Below are 13,010 nucleotides of genomic sequence, written 5' to 3' on the forward strand. Positions count from 1 at the left end.
GGGAAATCCTTTAGGAAAGGGAGGAAACAAAACATAATGTTGTAGCACTATACATTTTAAAAATTATTTTCTTTTGTTGGAACTATTTAAATTTTAGGAATAAAATTCTAGCCACAAGACCTAATAGGCACAGGATCAACGTTATCCTCAAACTTATTTCCATTAGAAGAATTCCTGAAAACAGGTTGGGCACGGTGATTCATGCCTGTCACACTTTGGGAGGCTGAGGTGGGTCAATCACTTGAGGCCAGGAGTTCAAGACCAGCCTGGCCAACGTGGCGAAACTCTATCTTCTACTCAAAATACAAAAATTAGCCGGGAGTGGTGGCACACATCTGTAATAGCAGCTACTTGGGAGGATGAGGCATGAGAATCACTTGAACCTGGGAGGCAGATGTTGCAGTGAGCTGAGATCACACCACTGCACTCCAGCCTGGGCGACAGAGAGAGACTCGGTATCAAAAAACCAAAAAACAAAAACAAAAACAAAAAAAGAAGAATTCCTGAAAAAAATCCTCATTTCTTTCTATTGTAAAGAGTTATTATTAATTCCAAAAACCTTACTCATGAGAGGTTTTACATTGTCAGAAAATAGCACAGGAATTTTTAGGAACTGAAAGAGACAATGAAAAGTGATTTGCATATAAATACTTGCTAATAGAATGATTCATCCAGAAAGTAGTTTGAAGAGATAAAATACTTGAGAAAAGAAATGCAAAAGATGAGAAAACAAAAAATCAAATGATAATACAATTCCAAAAACAAAATGGAAATTATCCACCTAAACTTTGGCCCACAAAAAAATCTATATGAACCTATATCTTTAAGAATGACTTAAAAAGGCAGAGAAAACCACATGCAAAATTCAGAGAACATTAATATTTACCAGCAATTCTAGAAGAAATTCTTTATCAAAAGTTGTGTCTTCATTTTTAGGAAGAGTTGGCAACAAGCAGAGGTATGATGCCACCTGGTGGAGTGTGTTTGAACTGCAGAATAGAGAACAATATTTTATTCATAGTAACTTATTTCACTTCACTTTTGAAACATGTATTTTTACAAATAGCTTAAAAAAAACAAATATAATACTATGACATGGGCAGCAAATATCAAAAACCAGCAATAAAAATTAAGGCTTTAGTGAAGGGTTCTCAAAATATTTTCTGCAAACATCTCATTGTACCCAAGATCCTTCTGGGCAGTCCTCAAGAACGCTTTTAAATATTAATACTGTCCGGGCACGGTGGCTCAGGCCTGTAATCTCAGCACTTTGGGAGGCCGAGGCAGGCAGGTCCCAGGGTCAGGAGATCGAGACCATGCTGGCTAATGTGGTGAAATCCCGTCTCTACTAAAAATACAAAAAATTAGCCGGGCGTGGTGGCGGGTACCTGTAGTCCCAGCTACTTGGGAGGCTGAGGCAAGAGAATGGCATGAACCCGGGAGGCAGACCTTGCAGTGAGCCGAGATCCTGCCACTGTACTCCAGCCTGCGTGACAGAGTGAGACTCTGTCTCAAAAATAATAATAATAATAATAATAATAATAATAATAAGACATTGTTTCACAGTTTTATTTAAGAATGCCCTTGATGAAGCAGTAAAAATTAGTATTATTAAATTTGGACTCAAGTACCCGTTTTATTTTAAATTCTGTGACAAAATGGGAAGTACGGCCGGGCGTGGTGGCTCACGCTTGTAATCCCAGCACTTTGGGAGGCCGAGGCGGGCGGATCACGAGGTCAGGAGATCGAGACCACGGTGAAACCCCGTCTCTACTAAAAATACAAAAAAATTAGCCGGGCGTGGTGGCGGGCGCCTGTAGTCCCAGCTACTCGGAGAGGCTGAGGCAGGAGAATGGCGTGAACCCGGGAGGCGGAGCTTGCAGTGAGCCGAGATTGCGCCACTGCACTCCAGCCTGGGCGACAGAGCGAGACTCCGTCTCAAAAAAAAAAAAAAAAAAAAATGGGAAGTACATATTTTGCACAGAACTTCTACTTTAAAAAAACAACAAACTGTTGGACCGGGTGCAGTGTCTCACACCTGTAATCCCAGTACTTTGAGGCCGAGGTGGGCAGATCACAAGGTCAGGAGTTTGAGATCAGCCTGGACAATATGGTGAAACCCCGTCTCTACTAAAAATACAAAAATTAGCCAGGCGTGGTGGTGGGCGCCTGTAGTCCCAGCTACTCAGGAGGCTGAGGCAGGAGAATCGCTTAAACCCAGGAGGCAGAGGTTGCAGTGAGCCGAGATCGCGCCACTGCACTCCAGCCTGGGCAAAAGAGCGAGACTCCATCTCAAAAAAAAAAAAAAAAAAAGACAAACTGTTTATACCAGCCTTGGACAAATGGCAAATTTTTTTTCAAATTTCAAATTTTGAATGAAATAAGACTACAATTTCAAGGAAAACAACTACCAATATTTGCTGTCAATGATAAAATTTTAACTTCCACATGAACGTGAAAAATTCAAATTTTGGAAAACTGGTATTCGCCACCATGAGCTTCACAGCTTTCCACTATTTAACTGGTTTCATCACCTCCCCAAAATCCCTTATGCTAATTTATAGCAAATCCTCCTCTCCATCCCAGTCCCACTACCATAATCAGTTTTCTATTTGTAATTTTGTCTTTTCCAGGAGGTCAAATAAATGGAATCACACATTAGGTAGTCTTTTTTCTTGTTTGTTTTTTGAGACGAGTCTCACTCTGTCGCCCAGACTGGAGTGCAGTGGCATGATCTCAGCTCACTGTTACCTCCACCTCTGGGGCTTAAGCAGTCCTCCCACCTCAGCCTCCCAAATAGGTGGAACCACAGGTGCCCACCACCACATCCGGATAAATTTTTGTATTTTTGGTAGAGACTAGGTTTCACCATGTTGCCCAGGCTGGTCTCAAACTCCTAAGCTCAAGTGATCTACCTGCCTTGGCCTCCCAAAGTGCTGGGATTACAAGTGTGAGCCACCATGCCTGGTCTTAGGTAGGTAGCGTTTTGAACGGCTGCTTTTACTTAGCATAATGCATTTGAGCATTTGAGATTCACCCACACTGCATATTTATCTGTAGTTGATTCCTTTATGTTGCTGAGTAGTATTTCATGATACAGCTGTATCACAGCATGTTTATTCATCCAACAGCTGAGGGATATTTGTGTAGTCCAGTTTTTGACAATTTTAAATAAAGCAACTATATTCATTTTTGTACATATTTTTGTGTGAACATAAGTTTTCACTTTTCTTGAATATATCTGTAAGTGGAAAACACTGGATCATAATGTTAAGTTCTTATTTAGCTTTGTAAGAAACTCAAATTTTTCCAAAGTGGCTATCCCACTTTGAATTCCCACCAGCAATTATGAGAATTCCAATTGCTCCACATCCTTGCCAAGAGTCAATATTATCCGTTTTGGGGTTTTTGTTTTTGTTTTTGTTTTTGTTGAGACAGGGTCTTGCTCTGTCATCCAGGCTGAAGTACGGTGGCATTATCACAGCTCACTGCAGCCTCTATCTACTGGGCTCAAGCAATCCTCCTATCTCAGCCTCCTGAGTAGCTGGGATTACAAGCATGTGCCACCATGCCTGGCTAATTGTTTTGATTTTTAGTAGACAAGTGATCCTTCCGCCTCAGCCTCCCAAAGTGCTGGAATCACAGACGTGAACCATTGTGCCTGGCCTTATCCATTTAAAAAAAAAAAAAAAATTCTAATAGGTATGTAGTATCTTCTTACGGTTTAAATTTGTATTTCCCCAATGACTAAACTTGTTAAGCATCTTTCCATGGGCTTATTGACATCTATCTATCTACTTTGGTCAAGTGTCTGTTCAAATCTTTTGTCACTTGTAAATTGTTTTATTATTATAGGAGTCCCCCCTTATCTGTGGTTTCACTTTCCATAATATCAGTTACTCATGGTTGATGAGAGTCTGGAAATAGTTAAGTATAGTAGAATAAGATATCTTGAGAGAGAGACCACATTCGCATAACTTTTATTATAGTATATTGTTATAACTGTTCTTTTATTATTGTTGTTGTGAATCTCTTACTGTGCCTACTTCATAGCTTTATCATAGGTTTTTACATTACATGTTAAAACACAGTATATATAGGGTTCAGTACAATCTACAGTTTCAGGCATCCACTGGGGTTCTTGGAACACACCCCCGGTGGAAAGTGGAGGACTACTGTATTGAGTTCTGAGATTTCTGGATACCATTCCTTCATCAAATATCTATTTAGCCAATATTTTCTCCTAGGCTGTAGCATGTTTTTTTATTCTCTTATCAATGTCTTTCAAAGAACAGAAGTCTCTTAGTTTTGATCACGTCCAATTCATCATTTTTTTTTCCATTATGGATTGTGCTTTGGTGTCTATAGAAATCTTTGCACAAACCACGATCGCAAAAATTTTCTCCCATATTTCCTAGAAGTTTTAATTTTGACATTTAGGTCCATAATCCATTTTGAGTTAATTTATGTATACGATGCAAGGTATGGGTCAAGGTTCATACTTTGCATATGGATATCTAATTGTTTCAGCACCACTGATGAAATCCTTTCTCTACTGAGTTGCCTTGACACATTAGTCAAAACTCAACTAACCATATAGGTATGGTCTGTTTCTGGACTCTATTCTATTCCATTGATCTATATATCTATCCATTTATCAATACCATAATGTCTTGATTACTATAGCTTTACAGCAAGTCTTGAAATTAGTAGAAATCTTCCAACTTTGTTCTGTTACAAAATGGTTTCGGTTATTATAGTTCCTTTGCCTTTCCATGTTATTTTTAAAATAAGTTTGTCAATTTCTGTAAAATATTATGCTAGAATTATGATTGGAATTAAAATATATCTATAGATTAATTTGGGAAGGATTCACACCTTGGGTCCTCTTATCCATAAGCAAGACCTAGCTTCTGATTTTTCAAATTAATTCATTTTAATTGTACAGACTTCCTTACATGGTTTCAGATTCTACTCTGAAACTAATTTTTAAAGAAACTACCACTGGTCAAGTTTTCATAGTGTATCAAAGAAGAACATTCCCAATTATTTGATAAAGCTTATCAAAATACACTTCCCTCTGTGTAAGGCCAAATTTTCTTAATTTACTGCAACCAAAACAATATCTCACAACAAACTGAATCCAGAAGCAGATCTGAAAATCTGTCTTCAATTAAATCAGTCACAAAAATGTAAAACAATGACACTCTTTTAATGGTGCATTTTTTTCATTTTGGAGAATATGTTTTTCATTAGCAATACATATGGCTAACATATAATAGATTTCAATCAATATATTTTTTTCTTTTTTGAGATGGGGTCTCACTGTGTTGCCCAGGCTGCAGTGCAGTGGCACGACCTTGGCTCACTGCAACCTCTGCCTCCCAAGTTCAAGCCATTCTCTTGCCCCAGCCTCCCAAGTAGCTGGGATTACAGGGGTGCACCACCACGCGTGGCTAATTTTTGTATTTTTAGTAAGATGGGGTTTCACCATGTTTGCCAGGCTGGTCTCGAACTCCTGACCTCAGGTGATCCATCCACCTCAGCCTCCCAAAGTGCTGGGATTACAGGCGTGAGCCACCACACTTGGCCTCAATTGAAATTTTTAAATGAATTAATAAATGTTTAAAATCTTTACAGTTTTTATTTCTACTATAGTGAATATAATGAATATAATACACATAAATGTTCTTTGGGATACTCAATAATTTTTAAGAGTGTAAAGGAGTTCTATGGGCAAAAATAAATTCCCTAGATGAATTATGCAGCTAAGCTAAACGTAAAAAAAAAAAAAAAAAAAAAGGCAATAAAAGTATTTTTAAAATATAGGAAAACATTTTATAACCTTAGGGTGAGAAGGAGTTCTACATAAAGCACCTAATATAGTTATTAAAGAGAATGACAGTTGTCATTAAAAATTTAAAATATCTGTAATGACAAAAGATGTTACAAACAAAAAACTGAGAGAAAATAAATGCAACACAAACTAGACAAAGGATTATTATCAAAAATATTAAGTTCTTTAAAATCAGTAAGATGGCAAGCAATGAAATGCAAAATAGCAAAGGAAAATAAGAAGGTTACAGAAGAAATGTAAATGGCCAAGAAAAAAACAGAAAAATGCTTAATTTCCCAAATAAGATCAGGGAAATGCAAAGTAAAATGAGATAAAAATAGCAAAAATTAAAGTCTAATTTACCCAGCATTAGTAGGGAGAAAAATAAATCCTCATACACTGCTAGTTTAAGTGTAAATTGATACAGTCTTTTCTGAAGGAAATTTAGCAATATGTAACAAATTTTAAACACATGCCCCGTTTGAATCAGCCATTCTGCTTCTAGGAATCAGTATGAAAAGGATGCTCATTGCAGAACTGTTTGTAAAAGCCAAAACTTAAAAATTAAAGATTCACCAATAGGAGGCCAGGCGCGGTGGCTCATGCCTGTAATCCCAGCTCTTTGGGAGGCTGAGGCAGGATCACCTGAGGTCAGGTGTTTGAGACCAGCCTGGCCAACATGGTGAAACCCCATCTCTACTAAAAATGCAAAAATTAGCTGGGCATGGTGGCATGGGCCTGTAGTCCCAGCTATTTGGGAGGCTGAGGCAGGAGAATCACTTGAACCCAGGAGGCGGAGGTTGCAGTGAGCCGAGATCGTACCACTGCACTCCAGCCTGGGTGACAGACAGGACTCTGTCTCAAAAAAACAAAAAAAAAGATTCACCAATAGGGGATTAACTTTTAAAAAAATAGTATGGTGGTCCTGTTTAATGGAACTCTATGTAGTTATTTAAAAGAATGAAATGAATCTATGTGTTATTAATTATATTAAATCCTCATATGAGACTGAACAACCAAACCAACCTCAGTTTATTACATTTTAAATAGTCAAGGAACTAAACATAATTTCTCCCAAGAGCTGGGGGATGATACAGTATAGTAGTTAAAAGTTAGGGCTTGGAAATCACACAATCCGGGTTTAAATTGTATCTCTGCCACTTACTTGCTGTGTAACCTAGGCAAATTACTTAACTATTCTATGCCTCAGATACCTTATATGTAAAATGGTACCTACTTCTAGCATTAATGTTTTCAGAGTTGTTTACACACTTAACAGAATGTCTATCACATAGTAAATAAATGTATGCCATTATTATTACTATTTTCAAAAGGATATATTAGCAGATAGCTAAGTGCCAGAGGATATTACTAATTTTATAAATTTTAAACATGCAAAAATTTCCCTAAGTCACACCTCTAATATCACACATAATGAATCGTTATTGGTTTTTGTCATATGTCGTTTATGACTGATGAGATTGACCAGCTTTATATTCTACTCTAAGAAAAATTTAAGATCTAAGAAAATTGTATACGTCATAACAAATAGAAACTTTACCAAACATGGATAAGTGACAAAGACACCAAACTGCTGGAGAAAAGCACTAGTTGAAGACATCAATGAAGAGTGAAATAACAAGTAATATTACCTAAAGTACTGCAAAATGATTAAAAGCAATAAAGAAAAGTAAAATTGAGGGAGCATGATACAAAAAAAGAATATATAGTTTTTTCATGTTGTCTTACCTAAGAGGTCCAAAAAACTTGACCAAGGACTCCCGAGTATCTACTTCTGCCACATTTGAGAGGGCAAAATCATAGAGTTCAGGAAAATGTGCAAAAGCAGCTCTCTAGAAGATAATGGCAAAAAATATTAATAATTAATGTCTACATATTAATATAAACACCTACTATTTAAGAATGAAAATATTTTATAAAAATATTAACGCATTTCTCTTTCTTATATGCTTCTTTTATGTGACCTCTACCTTAGTCAGACAGAAGCATATAATAAAAAGAGAAAAAACTACAACTGTCATAGCAGAAATGTAAAAAACACAAAGTTGGCATTCAGCTTTCGACATCTAAAAGGATTTTCAATATATATGAAAATAGCCACAAAGCCTAGCTTTATTGATAGAAGAGGAGCAAAAAACAAACACACACTTGATTATCAAGAACTGGTCTAACAAGACTAAAAGAAAGTCCCAAGGAAACTCTGGCTGCAGAGAGAACTTGAAGGAGAGACCAAAAACATTATGCTTGTGCCTTGCTTTGGTTTGGAACTCTGGGAAAAGACCTCACAGGGTAACACTCTCAACCAACACAGGGTAAGCTGTAAGAAAATAGAAATAGTAGTATTGCAACAGAGTGACTGAGATAATATCCCTAGGCTTCCTTGGGATTTAACAACAGAGTGATTGAAATAATATCCCTCGTCTTCCTTGATGTCCATGTGGCACAGAAGAGATCCAGAAGTTTTCATGTGTTCCATGGTGGATGACACAGAAGGTTGCCAAGGTTGCCATGAGTGAGCTTGCCATGGGATTATGAGATTACTGCACACAATGGCAAAATGACTCTGCAACCCAAGCATGAGAATGAACCAAGGAAATAAACAAGTCAGTCCTCAGGAGAATGCTAGCACCATCAAGCAAAGTTGGGGCCTCCTCAACAGGGGAAATAGCCAAGTTCCTTGGAAGCAATAATGATGCCTTGCCTGTGTCAATACAATAGACCACATGCCACACCAGCTGTGGTTATTTCAAGGGCAGAGACAGGACAAAAACACTAATGCTCTGAAAAAAGCAGGAAAAGACATCTGAGTTAATCCCCCTTCCAAAACAATAAGGCTATTTTGGTGTCTCCACATACCTAGTAGGAAAGAAGAAAAACAGATTTTTTTTTCGCTTTTTACACCATTATTTATTTATTTTTTTCTTCTAAAAAAAAAAAAAAACGGGATACGTGTGGAAATGTGCAGGTTTGTTACATAGGTATACATGTGCCATGGTGGTTTGCTGCACCTATTGACCTGTCCTCTAAGTTCCCTCCCCTCAACCCCCATTCCCAGCAGGTCCTGGTGTGTGTTGTTCCCCTCTCTGCGTCCATGTGTTCTCAATGTTCAACTCCTGCTTATAAGTGAGAACATGCGGTATTTGGTTTTTTATTCCTGTGTTAGTTTGCTGAGGATGATGACTTCCAGCTTCATCCATGTCCCCGCAAAGGGCATGATCTCATTCCTTTTGATGGCTGCATAGTATTCCATGGTGTATACATGCCACATTTTCTTTATCCAGTCTATCATTGATGGAGATTTGGGTTGGTTCCATGTCTTTAATATTATAAATAGTGCTGCAATAAACATACATGTGCATGTGCCTTTATAGTAGAATGATTTATATCCTTTTGGTTATATACCCAGTAATGGGAATGCTGGGTCAAATGGTATTTCTCGTTCTAGATCCTTAAGGAATAGCCATACTGTCTTCCACAATGGTTGAACTAATTTACATTCCCACCAACAGTGTAAAAGCGTTCCTATTTCTCTGCAGCCTTGCCAGCATCTATCGTTTCCAGAGTTTTTCATAATTGCCATTCTGACTGGTGTGAGATGGTATGGTATCTCATCGTGGTTTTGATTTGCATTTCACCGATGATTAGTGATGTTGAGTTTTTCTTCATATGTTCGTTGGCCACATAAATGTCTTCTTTTGAGAAGTGTCTGTTCATACCCATTGCCCACTTTTTGATGGGGTTGTTTTTTTTCTTGTAAATATGTTTAAGTTCCTCATAAATTCTGGATATTAGACCTTTGTTAGATGGGTAGATTGCAAAAATTTTCTCCCATTCTGTAGGTTGCCTGTTCACTCTGATGATAGTTTCTTCTGCTATGCAGAAGCTCTTTAGTTTAATTAGATCCCATTTGTCAATTTTGGCTTTTGTTGCAATTGCTTTTGGCATTTTTGTCATAAAGTCTTTGCCCATGCCTATGTCCTGAATGGTATTGCCTAGGTTTTCTTCTAGGGTTTTTATGGTTTTGGGTTTTACTTTTAAGCCTTTAATCCACCTTGAGTTAATTTTTGTATAAGCTGTAAGGAAGGGGTCCAGTTTCACTTTTCTGCATGTGGCTAGCCAGTTTTCCCAGCACCATTTACTGAATAGGAGATCCTTTCCCCATTGCTTGTTTTTGTAAGGTTTGTCGAAGATCAGATGGTTGCAGATGTGTGGTGTTATTTCTGAAGTCTCTGTTCTGCTCCATTGGTCTGTATGTCTGTTTTGGTACCAGTACCAAGCTGTTTTGGTTACTGTAGCCTTGTAGTAGAGTTTGAAGTCATGATGCCTCCAGCTTTGGAGAAGAGAGATCTCTTAAGAGATAGCTAACTTGATTACAAAAGAGTTTGAACTGAATCTTTACCCCCAACAAAAGACTCTTTAAAACAGAAATAGCTGGATTACTTTAAACAGAAATAGCTGGATTACTTTAAACTGACAAATAAAACTTCCTTCTGCCATCAGAGAAACTGGAGCTCAAGAACAAGATAAGATCAGCAACAGAAAACAAGTGAAGATACCTTTTTGGGCGTATCTGAACTACACTGGTAAATTTCAGTCCCATCATATGTGTTCATCTTAAAAATGTGCAAAATGGTTACACATCCCCTGCCATGTGTTGAAATACTCTTTAATAAAATAAAACTGACAGCAGAACTAATATTTAAATCCACCAAAGTGGCCCAGTAACTAACATTTCTGAATAGCAAATATCAGTATATTGATTCACAGAATTTAGATAGGTTATAAAAGAAAGTCTTATTTTTCAAGAATTCATCGGAAAAAGAAACGTTAAAAATGTTGAATATAAAAACACTATTAAATTAACGTCGTTTTCAATCTGTACCTATACAAAACCTAAACTGTAGTATAATAAAACCTTATGGAACATATACAAAGTCTATAATGTATTTTAATTACCTGTAGAGAAGTAATTCTATCATAATGAATTGTGGTCATCTCATTCTCTGTCAGAGCATTTCCAGTTTGGTCATTAATTTCAAAACCAGTATAGAATTTAAGCATGTCCAAAAGCTGAAGAAACACGTTTAAATGTATAAATCATATGAACATAAGGGCAAGAAAGCACAATACTGTTTAAAATAATAAACAGGTTCATACAGTTTCTCAGAGGTGCTAAAAAACTCAGGAATATAAACATTACAAAAAAGATTTTATAACATATCCAACTAAAAATGTTTTAGTTACGTGAAAATAAAGTATGTGAATAAATTGTTAAGTCTGTTTCATATACATGGTCTACTTCTGCAAAGAAAAACTTATACTGCAATCCCAATACCTAAGAGAAATTAAGGGGAACATCACACTCCGGGGACGGTTGTGGGGTGGGGGGAGGGGGGAGGGGCAGCATTAGGAGATATACCTAATGCTAAATGACGAGTTAATGGGTGCAGCAAAACAACATGGCACATGGATACATGTGTAACAAACCTGCACATCTTGCACATGTACCCTAAAACCTAAAGTATAATAATAATAAAAAAAAATCAGAAAAAACAAAAAAAAAAAAAAAAAAAAAGAAATTAAGGAGGTAATCTAAAGAAGCCCAATATTTTAATGAAACAAACAAACAAAATCTATCTTATCCATCTACATCACTGAAAACTTACAAAGCTATAGCACCAGGGGGAACTCCTGAGGTCTCTTACTACAGGTTTTGCAATTCATAATTGGAGATACTTTTTTATATGCCACTTTTTTTTTTTTTTTTTTTCTGAGACAGAGTCTCACTCTGTCACCCAGGCTGGAGTGCAGTGGCGCGATCTCGGCTCACTGCAAGCTCCGCCTCCCCGGTTCACGCCATTCTCCTGCCTCAGCCTCCCGAGTAGCTGGGACTGCAGGCATCCGCCACCACGCCTGGCTAATTTTTTGTATTTTTAGTAGAGACAGGGTTTCACCGTGTTAGCCAGGATGGTCTCGATCTCCTGACCTCATGATCTGCCCGCCTCAGCCTCCCAAAGTGCTGGGATTACAGGCGTGAGCCATCGCGCCCGGCTGTGCCGCTTCTTTTACGGAAAAACACTAAGAGAGGGAAAGCTAAGTTATTCTTTTTTCTCCATGGCCATCAAAGTCCTTTGGCTTAGTTTCTCTTGCTAACGAGGCTCTGATGTCTCCCCTGTAGCAGCAGCATCAACAGAGCCTACTGGCTGCACTCACCCCAAATCTTTATTATTTTTAGATCTAATCTATGGCAGATCAGATATTAAGATTTTAATATATTTTAATATACGTGGCAAATCACTAGATAGAAATTTAAAAAGAGAATAAGAGGAATGCTCCCAGATATAAAAGAACAAAGGGGATATGTAAACACATACCAAAATTGTATCTCTAACTATGATCTCACTGAAAGATAGCAATAGAAGTTTGTTAAAAATGATTTCTTCTGCTGGGTGCCGTGGTTCACGCCTGTAATCCTAGCATTTTGGGAGGCCGAGGTGGGCAAATTGCCTTAGTTCACGAGTGTGAGACCACCTGGGCAACATGGTGAGACCCTGTCTCTACTAAAAATACAAAACATTACCCGGGTGTGGTGGTGCATGCCTGTAATTCCGGGTACTGGGGAGACTGAGGCAGGAGAATCACTTGAACCCAGGAGGCGGAGGTTGCAGTGAGCCGAGATCATGCCACTGCCACTGCACTCCAGCCCGGGTGACAGAGCGAACTGTGTCTCCATAAACAAAACAAAACAAAACCAAAAGAAATGCTTTCTTCTGCATGACATAACAGGAAATGTAAAATACTGTGTCTTCCTACCCAAGACAACAAAGTTAAGTGCATTTGCAGCTTCCTTATTCAAGGCAGCATGTATACTTCTACATGATCAACTATCTTACAGAACTATTTATCTATCTATAGAACTATCAACTATCTATCGTCTTATAGAAAGAGTCACAGTATTGGGGCATAGTTCATTTAAAATTAATGCTCATCAGCTACTATATTTCACATAAAATCAAAATTTGTCAACATGTGTGACTGTATTCCCCAAATCATAATTCAGTCCAATAATAAAAATCATACATAATTAACAAAAAGTTATATAATTACTAGAGGCAACCTATATAAGAATACATTCATTTTATATATTAAGACA

At 37.6% G+C, this 13,010-nt stretch overlaps 1 protein-coding gene across 1 annotated transcript in view; it reads right to left on the minus strand.

Annotated features, from left to right (window-relative positions):
• Positions 1-13,010, minus strand: part of AQR (aquarius intron-binding spliceosomal factor) — a 116,950-nt gene that overhangs the window by 65,286 nt on the left and 38,654 nt on the right. The window contains exons 12-14 of the mRNA XM_055278617.2: positions 10,814-10,927; positions 7,586-7,689; positions 887-989 (exon numbers count right to left, since the gene is read on the minus strand). Of these exons, the coding sequence (XP_055134592.1) occupies positions 887-989; positions 7,586-7,689; positions 10,814-10,927 (321 nt within the window). The remainder of the gene's footprint in view (positions 1-886; positions 990-7,585; positions 7,690-10,813; positions 10,928-13,010) is intronic.

This window comes from Symphalangus syndactylus, chromosome 5 (assembly GCF_028878055.3).
Source record: "Symphalangus syndactylus isolate Jambi chromosome 5, NHGRI_mSymSyn1-v2.1_pri, whole genome shotgun sequence".
In the NCBI taxonomy this organism is placed as follows: Eukaryota; Metazoa; Chordata; class Mammalia; order Primates; family Hylobatidae; genus Symphalangus; species Symphalangus syndactylus.